Source organism: Homarus americanus, unplaced genomic scaffold, assembly GCF_018991925.1.
Source record: "Homarus americanus isolate GMGI-L3 unplaced genomic scaffold, GMGI_Hamer_2.0 scaffold50924, whole genome shotgun sequence".
In the NCBI taxonomy this organism is placed as follows: domain Eukaryota; kingdom Metazoa; phylum Arthropoda; class Malacostraca; order Decapoda; family Nephropidae; genus Homarus; species Homarus americanus.
The window spans coordinates 4,929,388-4,947,384 of NW_024718094.1; the positions used below are offsets into that span (position 1 = coordinate 4,929,388).

Sequence of the window (17,997 nt, forward strand, 5' to 3'; positions counted from 1 at the left end):
AATCATATAAGTGGTTGGTGAAGAATCGTACATTTAGAAATTGACTTAGTTGTTAAGTAAAGACCTACACGATGGTAAGTAAAACAGGCAGTGAGAGGTGAGGGTGGAGAGGGGGTGAGAGGTGAGGGTAGAGAGGGGATGTGAGGTGAGGGTGGAGAGGGGGTGTGAGAGGTGAGGGGATGTGAGGTGAGGGTGAGAGGTGAGGGTGGAGAGGGGATGTGAGAGGTGAGGCTAGATATAAGGTGAGAGGTGAGGGTGGAGAAAGGGAGGTAGGTGAGGGAGAAGATAGAGAGTGAGAGACGTATGAGAGAGAATGACGCGTCTTAGGAGATGAGTGAGAGATGAAGGCGAGAGGGAAAGGTTAAGGGAGTAGGAGAAGTGAAAGACGATAAGAGTCAAAGGGAGAAAAATGGGAACAATGGTGAGAGGAGAGAGAAGGAATATGTAAGGAAGGAAGTGCAGAAATATTGATGATCCGAGAGAGTGGAATGGAGGAAAAGGCGAAGAGAAAGTAAGTGAAATAGATCAAGAGAGAGAGAGAGAATATATTTCAAATTAATAAAGAAAAGAAGGAGAAAAGAAAAAGGGTGGAAAAAGATGATGAACTTAGTGGTAAGGAAGAGAGAATTAATACATAATTAAGGAAATGGGAACTGTAGTACGACGTGAATAAAAGACTAAGCTAGTGTGACTGACTGTGAGTGTAGTGAAAGGTGTTTTATTGTGAAAGTGTCTGGGTTTGGGCTGACAGTACAGTACAATAACAACAGGTTTGAGTCTTGTGTTCATGTGACAGTAAATAAACTCCAAACCTCTTGGGAACATTCACCAGTAAACAGTTCATGCGAAAGTGCAAAGTTGTTCAGTGTACCGGAGTGTGGGGGAGGTATTAGGTAGGTGTGTGAACAATGAATGGATCAGGCACCAGGCCCCTCAATAAAGGACTAGATTCTATACTGATTGGGTTGGGATGAACCACATTGGGAGGGGGGGGGGGATCATTACAACACGACCGGGGGTTTTGTCTCCTGTGGGTGTGGCAGCCAGTAGTTGTGACTGTCTCAGCATGATCATTTTGTAGGTTTACACGAGGTCGAGGCCGTCGCCGGTGGGGTCAAGGAGCCAGGGGTAGTTGCGAGGGCAGTCCATGCAGGTGAAGAGGTTGTGGGTGTCGCCCCGGAGTTCTCGGCTCTTGAGGCCGCAGGAGTTGGGCAGAGAGCAATGTGGAAGACCCTTCACGTCACACTTCTCCTTCCACTCGGCGAAGTCCTTAATGGCGGCGATTTCTGTGGGGTTCTGCATCCACTGGATCACTTGCAGTAGATTGACGAAATAAACGTCGTTCTGGGAGGTTTTCTCGTTTATGAACTTGATGAGGGTTTTCTTGAAATCCTTGTTGCTCTCTAGCCAGGCGGCGTGGAAGTGGAGGCCCAGAGGCGCGCGGTTGGTGTTGTAGTGACGATTGAAGTTGTGTTCCAGGAAATGGGCTAACTGTTCCCCGGTACGGATGTTGGTACACGAGCTGACGAAGTGGCAACCAGGGAGTCTCTCGTCGAAGGCGGGGTCGTCCCGACGGTCGAGCTCGTTCATGACCATCTCCCAGACTGGATGGGACCTGGAAGGACAGTTCTGAGCGTTGCCGTGGCACTTATGTGGCATTCTGAAGTACATGGTGTAGGGCCAGAGAGGCACACTGCTCAGCGGGGCCGTGATGGAAGCATCGTAGATGAACAGCTGATCAGTCATCATTTCGAACTGGGTGTTGCCGCCAACCCTCAGGTACGGCGCACGGACCCCGATGATTGAGTTGTCGGTGATATTGGCGAACCTCTCGATGATGAGCCTGGCGCCGGCCATCTCGGTGAGCCAGTCGTCGTAGTTGCCGTAAGTCCAGTAGTCAGGGTCATCGTGGTTACTGATGGAAAACACCGCGATTTCATGACCTTTACGATGGAGCTCCTGGACAGCGGAGTAGTTGGTGTACCTGTGGGAGACGAAGTAGGTGGCCTTCACCTGGCACCCGTTAGCATTCTTCCGTTCGTCGTTGAAAAGTTCCTGGTAAAGGTCCACGTTGTCTATGTTGATGGCGCCCGAGAAGGTCATAGTGATCATCTGGGGCGTGTCTGTCGGGTTTAGGTTGCCGGGGATCCTCGTGCCGTCGGACGAACAGAAACAGTCAGGTAGAACACACTGCTGCTTGTCACACTCGGGAGCACTGTTGGGGTCCTCGTCCACACCTGCGTAGAAACATTGTTAATGATTGATAAATTAACATACGTGTGTGTGTGTGTGTGTGTGTGTGTGTGTTCTGCGTGTTCATGTATTTAGCGTGTGCGAATGTGCTTGTGTTTGGATATTTGTTTACCTAGACAACTCAAGGTCCATCCGGAGTATTAACTGTATATAAAACCCCAAGTCGGGCTCACATGAAAACTATTAACGCAGCTGTTCCGGTTGTTAGAATCTCTTTAAGCCAATCACATTTCGGCAGACTCACTAAAGTAACTCAAAAACCAATCACAAACCCGATAAACTCACTGCAAGCGTTCTCGTCGGACCCGTCATCACAGTCGACGTTTCCGTCACAAAAGAGTTCCTTGGCGAGGCAGAGGCCGTCTCCGCAGGCTAGTTGTTTCGCTGGACAGATTGGTTCGTCCGTGTTGAACAGTGGCTTGGGCTTGGGCGGCTCTAATGGAGAGGAACTGAGGAGATTAGTTGGACTTTCTGATATTTAAAAAAGAGAGAGAGAGAGAGAATCAATCAATCAATCAATCAATCAATCAAGGTGCGTTAACAGGTCTGAGGGTTGGGGACCACGGCCGTCCACTCCAGTCTTGTTCGGGCAGATTGGTCATTGCCTTTCTCATCTACCCACACTCACTTGCCCTTCTCTCCCTCCCTCCCCCCCCCCCTCAACACCAACCTTTAATCCTTCCTTTCTTCACCCATCCACATCCACCTCCATCTTCCATTTCCACCCACCTTCACCCCCCCCTCCTCCTCCTCCCCCGGGCTGGTGAAGAGTGTGCTGAGGAAGTTACTCAACAGCACTTGATGATAGCCTCCCACACTGTTACTTCATACTTGTTTACTCCTTCAAATGCTCTCTCTCTCTCTCTCTCTCTCTCTCTCTGTCTCTCTCTCTCTCTCTCTCTCTTGGTCAATATGTGAAGTTGTAAGTAAAATTCCTAAATTGTTTTTTTTAAGTAATAATAATAGTACACTCTGGAGTTATTGGATATTATAACATTCATATTTTATTTAAGTCTTAATAATGTTAAAAGATTAGTAAATAAGATAGGGATTATAATAAGGGTAATAAGGTAGTATATATAATTCTTTCAGAGTGTAAATAAGATGAGATGATTATATGTGGTGATGATATAAGAAATTTCAGAGAAAACAAATCAAAACAAGTTTGTAAAGTCGTGTGCTAAAGTCCTAGAGGAAATTCCACACAAAATGATTCCGAGTAAACCCGCGAATTCTGAGATATAAACTGCAAACAATTTCTTAGTTTGACGAGTCACCAATATAAACTAATTGATATTCTCATCCTGTGGAAAGAAAGGTATTTGTCTCGGATCTCTATAAGGACAAAAATCCCTTATGTAATGCACTGATTTTCGCTTATATGACTCTGTAAGTGTGGCATTATATTGGTGTTTATCTTATGGTGTAAGAGGGTGTTATTGTTTATTTGACTGTAAGACCAACATTATTGATGACTCATACAGATAAACGACCATTCGACCCAAGAGGTATAACACTATATTGCCGTATATGTTGAAGGGGAAAGGTAATATTTCACTCTTGTTTATAAGGTCGATCTAGTACTTCAAACATAAACAGGTAATCGTTCATATGACTCAGGTGGGCGTAGCACTGTGTTGACCTCTTCATAGATTGAAATGTGGTTTGGTGGCAGCTGATCTTTCATCCGCCCTCCACTCCCTACATTCCTTCATTGCACTCCATCCTCCTCATTCAATCTCTCGCCCTCAGACCATAATTACACTCATCCACACTCACCCTATCACTCACAAACATTCACCCACACCCACACTCACTTACCCTCACCCTCACCTTCACAAGATACATGTTTCAACCCTGACACGAGTTACTCTACGATATTACTGATTTTAATGTTTTAACCCCAAGTCCAACCTATCCTGGATGTTTAAACAGGACACAAATCAATCTGAACTCCAGTATTGTAAGCTCGGGACAAAGCACATTACCTCTTATCATCTCAGTCGGTTAAGTCATAAACAATAGCACAGACGGACATGAAAGTACAGTTAGAGATGACATATTGATGGCAAAACAAAAGCTCTTGAGGATCACTGTTTCATAATACCACATCATCTTTTGTATGTAGTAGAGGCATATGTTTGTTTTATTTTGTATTAGTGCAACATTGTATAGTATGTGTTGTGTGTATGAGGTATAAGGTGTATTTTGAACCGCTAGTGTGTGTGTTGTGTTGTGTCTGAAGTAAGCCTCACTAAAGCGTGTGTTTGAGAAAGCATTGTTAAGAGGTCATGAAAAATTGTGTATTGTTGTGAGGTCAGGACACACGAGGGTCTATAATGCACTTTTCTATAATATTTGACATAGTGTATTGTGAGGTCAGGACATATGGGAGTCTAAAATACGGTTTACATAAGCATGGGACAGATTGTTTTGTTGTCAGCTGGTGTCTCTCTCTGGTGTCAAAAACATCAGCTAGTGAAGGGGCTGTGGGGCTGTATTCAACAACACACTCGCGTCAACACGACAGAAGATAACAGGCAGCATAAGTCCCTCGACAGACAACAGAAGTCCCTCGACAGACAACAGATGTCCCTTAATAGTCAACAGAAGATTCAACAGACAACAGAAGCCCCTCAACAGAAAACAGAAGTCCCTCGACAGACAACAGAAGTTCATCAAAAGACAACGGAAGTCCCTTAATAGACAACAGACGATTCAACAGACAACAGAAGTCCCTTAATAGACAACGGAAGACCTTCAACAGACAACAGAGGTTCCATCATCAGACAACAGAAATCTCTCAACAGACAATAAAAGTCCCTCAACTGAAAACAGAAGACTCAATGGACAAAAGAAGTACCTTAAGAGATAAAAAAAAGACCTCAACAGAAGAATCTCAACAGACAACGGAAGTCCACCAACAGACAACGGAAGTCCACCAACAGACAACAGAAGACCCCCTTAACAGACAACAGGGACAAAACAGTGGTGTATTTTACTCACTCTCCAGTTTGTCGCAGTTCTTGACGCGTCGCTTCCAGTCGCACACCTGCCTGTCCACGTCAAAGACCAGACCCGTCGGACATCGCACAGCTGCCAGGCGGATAGGCCCGTTCACCCCGCCCCTGTCGCACCTAGAAGTCACAAGAGGTCATTAAATAGGTTGAAAAGGGATAAAAACAAATTCACGGAGCCTTAAAATGTGATTTGATCGGATTTAAATTCAGTAGAAAAGGTCACCTTGCTCTTGTTTCACCTGGTGGGCACATGAGGTCAAACGAGGTCATTAAATAAGTTGAAAAGGGGTAAAAAAAATAGGTCAGGGGCACTTTAAAATATGACCAAATTGATCAAAAGGAATAGAAAAGGGAGCAAGACGGAACAGAATAGGGTGAAAGGGACTGAAAAAGACAGAATAGGACACAGAAGGAATAGACTCAGGTTCAAACTGAAATAGGTTAATAGGCGTTTATAATAGGGACCTTATGGGGGTTCAAATAGGTAAAAGGAGGTGTTAAAAATGGACTCTGTGTGTGTGTGTGTGTGTGTGTGTGTGTGTGTGTGTGTGTGTGTGTGCGAAGATCAAATTCAAATAACAAGATAAAGGTAAATTTCAAGTTCAAGGTTAATGTTTCAAAGTTAATTCTCTCTCTCTCTCTCTCTCTCTCTCTCTCTCTCCTGAACACATCCCGACAATCATTAAAATCAGGTAGACGGAAAAACTCCTCGCTGCCTTTGTTGAGACATAATTCCTCTGTTGTGGCAGGCAGGTCGAAGGAGTTGGTGAGCTGTCTCTTCTGTCTGTGGCTCTCTGGGCTGTCTAAACCTTGTGCTGTAAGAGAAAGGAGACAGCAATTGACGGGTTGTGTTGAATTGGATGTTATAATAGCCTTAGGGTTCATACTGAAGTTTTAATATTGAAGTTAGGTTGGTGGTGGAATTGGGAGGGAGGAATTGATGATGGGATGGAGAGGGAGATAAGAAAGGGGAGAGAAGGTTAGAGAATACGTGAGGGAGGTAAATGATAGAGTTGAACGAAGAGTGTGTGATGTTATTGTAACTATGGCATCACATAAATTGTGACCAAGTCCCAGGTTGCTGATCTGACTTTCTGCCTCATTTACACACAATTGCAGGGTCTCAATTGTTTCTCTTACTTTGACAACACAACATACATACTGTCGTTTCTCACTCTTGGTTGATTTTTTCATTTTTGTATTTATTTATTATTATTAGTATCATATTTTTATTTTATTTTATTAATTATTATTATTATTATTATTATTATTATTATTATTATTATTATTATTATTATTATTATTATTATTATTATTATTATTATTATTATTATTATTATATTACGCCCTCCAGGCTCTGATGTAGGTCAATGACCTGTGCCCGGGTGGGCTAATCCCCTTAAAAAAAAATATAATATTAATAATTCATAGTTCAACGTCTTTCTGGTAATTACTCGCATGACGTCATAGAGAGAGAGAGAGAGAGAGAGAGAGAGAGAAACCTTACCCCATTATTCCTAAACATTACATAAATACATTCCTCCTCACTTCCTATCTTTTACCACCTAACCTAACCACAAACTCTCCCTATTCGCCCTTTTATCCCCATTACACCTATTACTCCCTCCCCAATTACCTTTCCTATTTTCCCCTATTATCCCTTTACCCTACTCATCTTTTTAATACCCATTCTTACCTCCTACCTACAATCTCAATTTATTTTCAGAATATAATGCAATTTATTGGTAATATTTCTCTCTCTCTCTCTCTCTTTCTCTTCCTCTTGTTCATTCTCTCTCTCGCTCTCTCTCTCTCTCGGTATTTTCGTCTGTCTCTCTTCCTTTCTTCAACCTTTCTCTCTATTTTCTCTTTGGTTTCAATTTATCTTTGTCTCATTTTGTTTTTAAAAGATTTCGCTCTCTCGCTTTTCCTTCTGGACCATTTCTTACACTCGTCCACCGATAGAGGGAGGGAGGGTAGGAGGGGGGGAGGGTAGGAGGGGAGGACATAGATAAGGGCTGAGAGTGGAGGTAGAGACCATCATTGTTTTATGGGTGTGTCCTGAGGTTATGTCTCTCTCTTCTCTTCTTTCTCGTGGTATTTTTTAATTACTCTCCGTTTCTTAATCTAATCGTACCGCTTCTGTCAGATATTTGTTTTTACCTTCTGTTTGTCTCTCTGTCTCTCCTTTCGCTCGTTTTATCCTTTTCCGTTTCTTTACAATTTTGTCTGGATTTCATAGTTTGTTTGGATTCGTTTTTTTTTTAAACTTGAATAATTTTCTTCATTGATTTAATTTAATTTTTTACTTAATTTACAAAATTTTTAGGTTTTGGTATAAACACACACACACACACACACACACACACACACACACACACCTTTAATTTTCAACTTGTTTTCCTTGGCTATCATCCATACTTTCTCTGTTCTGCAGTACATAGTTTCACTAAATTCCTCACATACTTTCTCTGAAAATTTCGCACTTGCTTTCCATGGATATTACACTCTTTGACTTTCACACATACTTTCTCTGGTTCTCGCATATACTTTCTCTGATTTTGCACATACTTTCCCTTGCTTTCGCATATACTTTCTCTGGTTTTCGCATATACTTTCTCTGATTTTTTTCATACACACACACACAAACAGTTTGAACATGGGCTTTGAGTGGCTATAAGGAAGGAAATTGGCTAAGCATATATGGGGTATGGTCAAATCATGGGTGGCAGGCTACTAGTCACTTATGGGCGGCAGAAGGAAAGCTATGGGTGGCGAGGGGGAGGCTATGGGCGACAGGTAATCGAGAGCTACTTAACTTTCACTTTCACCGAGTCTCGCCTCCTGCCAGACGGTCGGTAATTCGCCCCCCCCCCCTTAGTAACGCCACCCTCCCCCCATCCACCCCCGTCCCTCTTACCTCGTCTGTTACTAGGTCGTGACTGTTACTAAACTACAAATAACTCGTGATCAGATTTATTATTTCCAGGAGGATTTACTCATGATGGTCAGGTTATAGGGAGGGGTAATAATGTGTTCAGTGATGCTTGATTCCTGTAAACTTAAGTAGCGTTGTTCGTCTTGGGAAGAAAGTTATGCCAGCGGCCAATTGCGTGTTTTGTTTACTCCTCACGGGTCGCGCGCTTTCCATTTCTCCAATAGTTCCTGTACTGTGATTTGTTTTTTCATTATGCTGTTATTTTTTTTGTTACTATGATGTTCTTCCTTAGTCAGATTTTATTTTTATTTTTATTTGTTTTTACCTTAATAAAACACATCCCAAATTCATTAATCAGGTTATTTTTTGTTATATCTCATGCTTCTCCGTCCGTCAACTTTAGAATTTTACGTCAAATCTTGTGAAATATTTAGATGGATAGTAGATGTTCGTATTGTAATTTGGGTTATAACCGATGATTTTTTTTTCTTCTCGAAATGTTGGATATGTTATGGATCGTGTGTTGTATTGTATGTTTTTTACAAATATCAAGTTACTTAAGATTGTTTGTTCAATCCGCTGTTGATTATATAGTTTTTGCTATAAGGGTCTTTATAGTTTTGTTCATGACGAGGAAATTTGACGTCATTACAATAGGTCAGTTGGGAATTAAATTTAAATTTTTTTGGAGGGGTAATTAATAAAAAAAAAATTACTCAACAGTGTACATTCCTTTAAGCTGAGTAAATAAGATCTACTCTGAGTTATGTCAAATCTTCTCTAAAGTATCGCACGTCAACAGCAATTAAAATTCAAACCGAAATCATAATAAAACAAAAATATTCCATGTAAATTATTAGAACAAAAGTTAATAAGAAACAAAAATAATTACCTTTTATACACATCACACAACACATTATACATACCAACGCCGGCTTCTTCATCCTCACTGTCTGTACTGTGTTAAAAATTTTTGTCCCACTTCAAACTTATGGTCCAGACAGACAACCAAGCCCTGAGGCAGAGAGGAAGAGCACTCGTAGGTACTAGGGTTGAGGCTGGAGATTTCAACACAGGTTTAGAAAGTGATCTTTATACACAAACTCTCCAATAGTGATGGGGAGGAGGAGTGCCGTACAGTAACACCCTCTTTGGTAATGGTTTCAACGGTACTTTAATGTGGTGGATCTGTCAGTCCTGAGTGATATGGTAACGATGTGTTAGGATGAAAGTCTCTCTCTGTCTCTTTTCTTTTTTCTTTCTGATCTTTATCTTTCTGTATGTCTTTATTTTTCATTTCCTATCTCTCTTCCTCTCTCTCTCTCAAAGTTTAACAATAGAAGCTAAAATAATATCTAACCAAAACTGCCCTAATTTTCGTGAGCTCTGGCAACCTCAACTTAATTAACTCGTTATCTCACCTGTAGTTATTTCATCTTTTAGTTGTTAAGTGTTACTAAATGACGTACCGGTGACTGTTATGGTCACTCATCCTCAGAATAGGTTAACTGTTGTCGATAATATAAAACTGTACCATTGGTCTACACGAAACAATTATCGGTATCACCTACTTTCCACGTTTGAGGTTTGAACTTGTCGGTTGGAATATAAATACCGGAATGAACTTCAGAATTCCAAGTGAGACGAACAATAATCGAATTATCTCTGCTAATGATAATAAGCGTAAATTATCATGTGTGCTTAAGATGTAATATGTGGCCTGAAAATGTATGAAATGTATTTAATCACAGCCGCTTGGAATAAGATTTATTTTCACCGTTCTTCCTCAGTAATGTTAGTTTTCTTCTTGAATGACGTCATAAATAGTGACGTCAGTTTTGCTGTCAGCCAATCACCGAATGATTGAGATGCTTACATGGTAATAATTTGTTTTATAATGCAGTCACTCACACGAATATAGTCTAAGGTTAACAGCATGTTGCATTATGCACTGGAAGTGAGCATGTACAGTAGCTAAAACAACTATCGGTGCATACTTTGTGGGAAACAATATGAGACCATGGACGATAAATTTTGGTATATGAGGGCTGTCACCAGTCACACGTAAAATTTCGGAGCATATCGACCCCCACCTGCACAGATAGTTGTTTGAGCTACTGTACTTAAAGGAAAGTATACACGGGTGTCGCCAACATAACAACCACACCCTGAGTTAACAAGCTGCATGACCCAGTGTCAAGGAATAGTCCGAAAAGACCGGACAGCTCACCAACTTCACTGGCTAACCATTACCCCGGAACACGATCCGCATTTTTTTAACATCCAGGTTCCCAATTACTGCTGGGTAGACAGAGGCAAATGGTATAAAGAAACTTGCCCATAGTTTCACTCTGCCCTGGATCGAACCCGGGTCCGCTCGCTTGCGAGGTGAGCATGCTTACCATTACACCACAGGTCACCAGGCATTCGAACTACACACACGCACACATACAGGTTAAGAGTACGTGTACATACCCTCGATATTCATACAAGCATAATAATTGTGGACATATACACACACAATGTACATTACCAGATTGCGTACAAGCATGCCAAGATTACATACGCACATATAAAGAGTAAGATTATGTGCGTTTGGTCTCAAAATTCACTCAAGTATAATACGTTTGTGCACATGCTATGATTTCCTGTACACATACTATTAATACACACACGCACACGTAAAAGCTAAGATTACCGCGTTATACTTTCAAGCTGAGATTGTGTGCAAATGTACTCGAAATACACAGTTACACACACACGCACAGCAAGATATTTGAGGCACTTTACACATGAGTGAAAATATTTTTATACAATATTTCTGCTTGTCATTTTATGTCCTTCATCGTAGACCGCTAATGTTCAGTAAATCACTACGACTGTGCTTGATATCTAGTGTGATGTGTGAGAGAGAGAGAGAGGCGCGATCTCTCTCTCTCTCTCATTATTCTGTTCTATTAAGTTATCACGGCTGTACTTTGCTATGTACCATCAAGCTTACAGTATATTAACTAAATATCTATAAATTAAATTAAATTCCTCGTAGAGAGTTCGCCTGAGCTTTGTTTTTGTTTTCATGTGAGATGTATCAAATGGCGGTACTTGGCCACTGTTGGCGTGACGAAGACTCTTACATCACATTGTAACCAGCCAGGGTGTATAATGTCGGTAATATCTGAAGGATTTTCAAATAGTCGTACGTAAATTTTCGCCTCCAGGTAGAAACAGAAGAAACATATCCAAGGAACTTAATTTTCCTATAATATCTTGTCACTAAAACACCTGTCGGATACTAAAAAACTCGTATGTAAACGCGTTTATTTTTGTTTTTCCCTTAAGGACGTATCTATCTGTTTCATGTAGCCTTAAACGTCAACATAGGATTCGAAATTGAGCTGAGATTGTCCCGTTTGCTAGATGTGTTTTACTGTAAGTCATTTTAAGGGGATATTATATTCGAATGTTTTGGGAGTTGGGTTTAAATTTACATCGACTATAGGAGTTTCATCTGGTGATTACGCCGCTTAATGCTTTCTCTTGTATGCCGCTATGCGATTACTTAACACAATCCTACTTAACTCTTGCTTATAAACCTACTTAACACTTCTACTACACGGATTCTTAACACACACATACCTACTTAACACGCTATTTCCCTCCCCCTTTTTTCTTCCTCATTCTTCCATTTTTTTTATCTTTCCTTTTCTCCCTTCCCATTCCCTCTTTTCCTTTTCCATCCCATCTTCTCTCTCCATTTTCCCCATTGCAATTTCCCATTTTTCCTCCCATTTTCTCCATTCCTTTCCCACCATGACCCTGTGCTACCATCATGGCCGCTTCTCAGGTCAGTGAGCAATCATAAGAGTCAGAAGTGTGAAGTAAAAGATACAGTCGATTAATTGTCATCGTTAACTGTGACGTTCTTGCCACACTCAGAGTGACTGTGTGGGTGGTGGTGGTAGTGGTAGTAGTGGTGAGTGGTGGTAGTAGTGGTGGAGGTAGTGGTGGTAGGTAGTGGTGGTAGGTAGTGGTGGTAGGTAGTGGTGGTGGTGGTGGTAGTAATAGTGATGATGGTGGTGAGTGGTGATGGTGATGATTGTGGTGGTGGTGAGTGGTAGTAATGGTAGTGACTAATGACTGATGTTAGTGGTGATGATGGTGAATGATGACTAGTGGATGAATGTGGTGTTATATAATTATGGAGTGAGAGAGAATGAAAAGAGAGGGAAGGAAAGAAAAAACTAGATTAACAAAGAAATGATGCAGGAAAAGGGACAGAGAATGAGAGAGAGAGAGAGAGAGAGAGAGAGAGAAAGAGAGAGAGAGATAAGAAGATGAAGAAGAAAATGTTTGTGTGTGTGTGTGTGTGTGTGTGTGATCCTCTTTCCCTTCCCCACGTATATATTATGTTGCCCAGATATGATCAAATATAGGAAGTGGTTAAATGAGGGGGGGGGGGTGATAGGAGGAGGAGAGAAAATGGGTAATGAAAGGGGATGAAAAGAGGAGGGGAAGAAGAGGTGGAGAGAGGGAGGAAAGTAGAGGAAGAGAGGGAGGAAAGTAGAGGATGCGAGAGAGGAAAGGAGAGGAAGAGAGAGAGAGGGAAGGAAAGGAAGAGAGAGAGAGGGAAGGAGAGGAAAAGAGAGAGGGAAGGAAAGGAAAGGAAGAAAAGGCTAAAACCAGCAGAAGATTGACACAGATTAAAGTTGTATCATCATTCTCCTTTTCCAATACTAGTAACAACTGTTTCCTCAAGAACACCGTCTATGTTTTGTCCCATCCCATGACAATTTATTTTCATTTCTCAGTTTTTTAAGAGACTTTAGTTAACTCAGTGTATAAACGGAACCTTTGTTTACATTTCAACAACGTCCCCTCCACCCTCGTGTCTAATGACCCTTCCCCTTTAGAACTACATAAAGAGCTTTTGTTAATTACACCTTATGACTGGAACACTGCTGAGGAATACGCCAGTCTATCTCTCACTACAAAATGCGTATATAGTGTTTGAATGAGAGGGCGTCGTGCGTTATGCTGAATGGGCTCCAAATTTCATCAGTCCAGGTGGAGAGGAGGAGGGAGGGCGGGTACAAACCATACTCTACGCTACGCCGGCTGGACACTGTGTCACATTGTAGCTCAGTGGCGTAACCAGAAGTGACCACACGTTACGCCAAAATGACGAAATTGTATGTAAAGTTTCCCCATAAAGCTGCTCTCTTGTGGTCATGGTCCGGGGAAGGGGGGGGCGGTAATGGGTGATGAAAACTTGGTCAATAAGTGTCTACTGTTTTTCTCGTTTGCTTTCCACAATTTTTTTTTAATCCTTGAGTACGATGATATTGAACCTTTGAGTACGATGATGATTAACCCTGAGTACGATGACATGAACTCTTGAGTACGATTAAGACTACCCTTGAGTACGATGACATGAACCTTTGAGTACGATTACATCAACCTTTGAGTATGATAATTTAAACTTTTAAGTACGATAACAAACATTGAGTACAATAACTTAGCCCTTTGAGTACGGTAACAAACCTTTGAGTACGATACTTTAAACTTTTAGGTACGAAAACATAAACATTGAGTACAATAACTTAGTCCTTTGAGTACGGTAACAAACCTTTGAATACGATGACATCAACCTTTGAGTATGATAATTTAAACTTTTAAGTACGATAACATAAACATTGAGTACAATAACTTAGCCCTTTGAGTACGGTAACAAACCTTTGAGTACGATACTTTAAGCTTTTAGGTACGAGAACATAAACATTGAGTGTGATAACTTTACCCTTTGAATACAGTGAAAAAAACATTGAGTACGATAACTTAACCCTTTGAGTACGATGACATACGGTAACGGAACCCCATGAGTACGATGACTTATGTGGTTAGCATCGTACTCAAGGGAATAAAAAAAATTACACAATAGCCTAATTCATTGTACTCAAAGTGATGACATTGTACTCAAGATGGAAATTTTGAGTTCATGGGAAGGTCATGAAATTTGCAAAACTAAGAAAAGAAAAAAAATAATCGAGGTTTATTAGTTATTTGTATTACGCCCATCTCCTTGATTTATTGCATTTCCTTCTCTACGTTCATTATCTCTCCTTCCTTCTTACCTTGATTTATTATGGGTAATTTTTTAATTTTCACCAATTAGTAATTCGGGGTTTTTTTTCGTTCATTCATCATTCAAAACTTATTTCACCTATAGGACAAAAAAAAAATTCTCGCAACATCTATGCAACACACAGTCAATTTTGCAATACTATAAAGTCATTCTTGTGTTAAATTCATGTCTAATCAGTATTTTTTCTTAGTTTTGTGATTATTTTTTTGTGTTCAAGTTCGTTGGAAAATATTTAGTTACTATGTCTGTGGCTGATATGTTTCAGTCTCCTATTTTTTGACATGTCTCAGTAGGTGATAAATATGTCTCTCTGTTTCCCAATTTTAGTAGTATTTCTTTGCGGCTCTGTATGTCTCATTCTTTGTATGTCTTATAGCTTTAGAATGTTTTAGAGGTTGATGAATATGTCTCATTCTAAGGATCTCATGTAATGTCTCAGTGGCTGGTTAATGTGTGTCTTTTCCAGCATGTCTCACATTAAACTCGAGTCTCAGAGGATGACCGACATGTCTCACTCTCAGCATGTCTTAGAGGGTGACCTACATGTCTCACTCTCAGCATGTCTTAGAGGGTGACCGACATGTCTCACTCTCAGCATGTCTTAGAGGGTGACCTACATGTCTCACTCTCAGCATGTCTTAGAGGGTGACCGACATGTCTCACTCTCAGCATGTCTTAGAGGGTGACCTACATGTCTCACTCTCAGCATGTCTTAGAGGGTGACCTACATGTCTCACTCTCAGCATGTCTCAGAGGATGACCGAGATGTCTCACTCTCAGCATGTCTCAGAGGGTGACCTACATGTCTCACGCTACACCCCATAAGGTGACACACTGTTAAGCTAGCGTGACAGTTTTTGTGGGTGTGGTTGATCACTTTCTCACGGTGGGTGATTAAGTGAGTGAGCAGTCTCTCTACAGCTTTCTGATTCTGTTCATAACACAAAAGACTGTGTGTGGGGGGTGGGGGGGGGGGCGTGTGACCGAACGATGGGCGGTGAGTGATAGAGAGAGAGAGAGAATGAACGAGAAAGACAGCTTGAGAAAGAGTGAGAGAGAGAAGGAGAGATAGAGAGAGGAGAGAGAGAGAGAAAGAGATTTCATGCGCTTATACATACATCTATAAATATATATAAGAATGTATAAATAAACTGTAATTTATAATATATAATTAAACTTCAATATGAATAATACCAGTAACCCAATAAGAAAAAAAAATCATTAACAAACACAAACACAAAACCACCCCTCCACCCCCCTCCTACACACAAAAAAAGACGAAAAAAACAGTTACACCAAAACCCCATTAGCGTCACAGGTATATGGCATATCCTCAGGTAGGAGCCATATGTAGAAGGTTAAGATCAATCTTTTCTCTCCTTACCCATCCACCTAACCTAACCTACTCACCTATCCCCTATTGTCCCTGCCATTATCCCATTTAATTATTATCCTCTTCCTCCTTTATCACCTCTCCATTCACTCTTCCACTCTTCCTCTTTTCTCTTCTCCATTCGACGTTTATTCTCACCCTACCTATGCCTGCTCCCCGGCCTTAAACCTAAACCATAATGTATTCAGTCTATGTAGGTCATCCCTGTGTATAGGCCTATATAAATCATCTCACTCGTTAGGCCTATATGGGTCACCCCCTGTACGCGTTACCGCCTTATCAACAAGTCTAAAGTATTGAATTCTTTTTGCCTTGGTTCCTTAGTAAACTTTTAAATATTGAACCTAATTAACAAAAAATGATATATCGAAAATTTTACAGAAAAAATTTATGATTTATATTTAAATTTCCGTTTTTTTTTTCAAATTATTTTTCTAAACAAATAAAATTAGAATCAAGGGTAATGACGTCACTGTCTAATTAGAGTGGTTGTTTTAGGTCATTATTTAATAAGAATCAGTACTGTGTGTGCGTGTCCAGATGTCGTCCACACTGGCTTCATTTCCTGGTTCAAGCTCACACGTCCCCAAACTTTCACGACAAAACTATTTACGGCCAAACTGCGTGACTTTATATTTGATGTCGAGCTAAAGACGACAAAGGAAGTGTTTATATTTCATGTCGACCCCAAAGAATATTCGACTACTTGAGTATTTTTCAAGTGGAACTAAAAATATCAGAATAATTGGCTAATATTTTTCATGTACTAAAAATATCAAAAAAGGTTATTTTAATTTTAAACCAAAGGAAATACATCGGTTTGTGTTAGAATATCAAAGTATGGGAACTAGATGTTGTGTATCAAAGTATGAAAATATACGACTTTCTGATGGTTTTTATTTTCAGAGGTGAGTATAATCCCCCAAGTGCCTGTATGCTAGTATACGATATGTGGAGTGTTATATGTGGTTTGATTTATGTGTGGTATGCTATATGTGGTATGCCGTGTTCGGTATGTTGGATGTGGTTTGGAGTATTTTATATGTGGTATAGTACACGTGGTATGCTGCCTGTAGTAAGTTACATAATTATACTGTATTATGGTATACTGTATGAGGTATGCTATTATTTCATCCTACGTCTACAAGCCAGTCAGTCGTTCAGAGTGACCACGTATTATTATCAAATATTCCAAGTTTTCGTATTGGTGAATTATTTTCTTCATTTATACATCACCCTTTACATTTCTCTATACGGCCTTATCTCCTGGTTGAGTGACAGCCATATCTAACACGTCTTATTCACTGTTTTAATTTTCGATGTCACAAAAAAAATAATTCCTTCGAGGCACTTATGGTAATTAGTTTTTGTCTTCACTTTGCATTTATCAAAACGAGTGTGTTATGTTACATCACTATGCACACACACACACACACACACACACACACACACTAGGCGATGGTTGTTGATGGGCGGGGCACTAGGTGGTGGGTGGATTAGGGTAGGTGGGTGGTGACACCTCGCAAAAACTGGTCATAAAGGGGTAGGGGGAGGAGGTAGGAGGGAGGGGGAGGGAAGGCAGGTTAAGGGTCGGCTGAGGTCAGTGGGCGGGGACGGGAGAGTGAGGAAAAGAGGTGAGGTAAGAATAAAGGTCAGGTTGGCTTTGGCACTGCCGCGCGGAGGTCACAAGGTCACGAGGTCACACTCACCGATGCCTACTGCTACTGCACCCCATACAAGTAACGCGCTGGCCATTTTGTGGTGGTGTTGGTCTGGACAGTCCCTACTCCAGAGTCCGCCCCATCTCGACCACGCTATATACTGGCCTCTGAACAGCGCATGCGCAGTCTCCCCCCTCCTGGTCAACACTTTCACTGACGGCTGACACCCTCCTCCCTCCTGACTTTCCTCCCTCCTTCCCTCCCCCCTCCCTCCCCTACGCACCTTCCTTTACGACACACACATGAGAGCTTCTACGGGTGTCATCCTCTATGGTGAGCGTCTGTACCCCGGGGCGAAACTTCTGGGTGAGTCCTGCCGCGCCCCGTTCCGCCCAGCCCTTACGCGGCTCACCTAACTACCCCAGCTAGCCACCCAGTGCCCCCATGCGCCTCCAAGTCCCGCCCACCTGTATCCCTCCTGCCCCAGTCATAGCCAAGCCTCACCTAGCAACACTAATTTCCCCCTACAAGCAACTGTTAGCTATATTTTGCCCCATCTAGCAACTCTTACCTCTATTCTGCCCCACCTA

General features: G+C 41.4%; 1 protein-coding gene across 1 annotated transcript; it reads right to left on the bottom strand.

The window, feature by feature from the left end:
* Positions 1 to 236: 236 nt before the first annotated feature.
* LOC121859192 (chitin deacetylase 1-like) lies at positions 237 to 17,534 on the bottom strand. Its single transcript, XM_042355940.1, has 5 exons — positions 17,456 to 17,534; positions 5,935 to 6,088; positions 5,260 to 5,390; positions 2,539 to 2,688; positions 237 to 2,237 (listed from the first exon to the last, which is right to left on the bottom strand). The coding sequence occupies exons 1-5, from the start codon at positions 17,499 to 17,501 to the stop codon at positions 1,084 to 1,086; spliced, it is 1,635 nt and encodes a 544-aa protein (XP_042211874.1). The 5' UTR covers positions 17,502 to 17,534; the 3' UTR covers positions 237 to 1,083.
* Positions 17,535 to 17,997: the final 463 nt, after the last annotated feature.

What these genes read in the sequence shown, in the direction of transcription:
- LOC121859192 (XM_042355940.1), bottom strand. Translation starts at nt 17,501, where the DNA reads ATGGCCAGCGCGTTACTTGTATGGGGTGCAGTAGCAGTAGGCATCG. An exon ending in TGCAGTAGCAGTAGGCATCG is followed by an intron (nt 6,089 to 17,455) that starts GTGAGTGTGACC and finishes TTTCTCTTACAG; the next exon opens with CACAAGGTTTAGACAGCCCA. An exon ending in GTCCGACGAGAACGCTTGCA is followed by an intron (nt 2,238 to 2,538) that starts GTGAGTTTATCG and finishes GTTTCTACGCAG; the next exon opens with GTGTGGACGAGGACCCCAAC.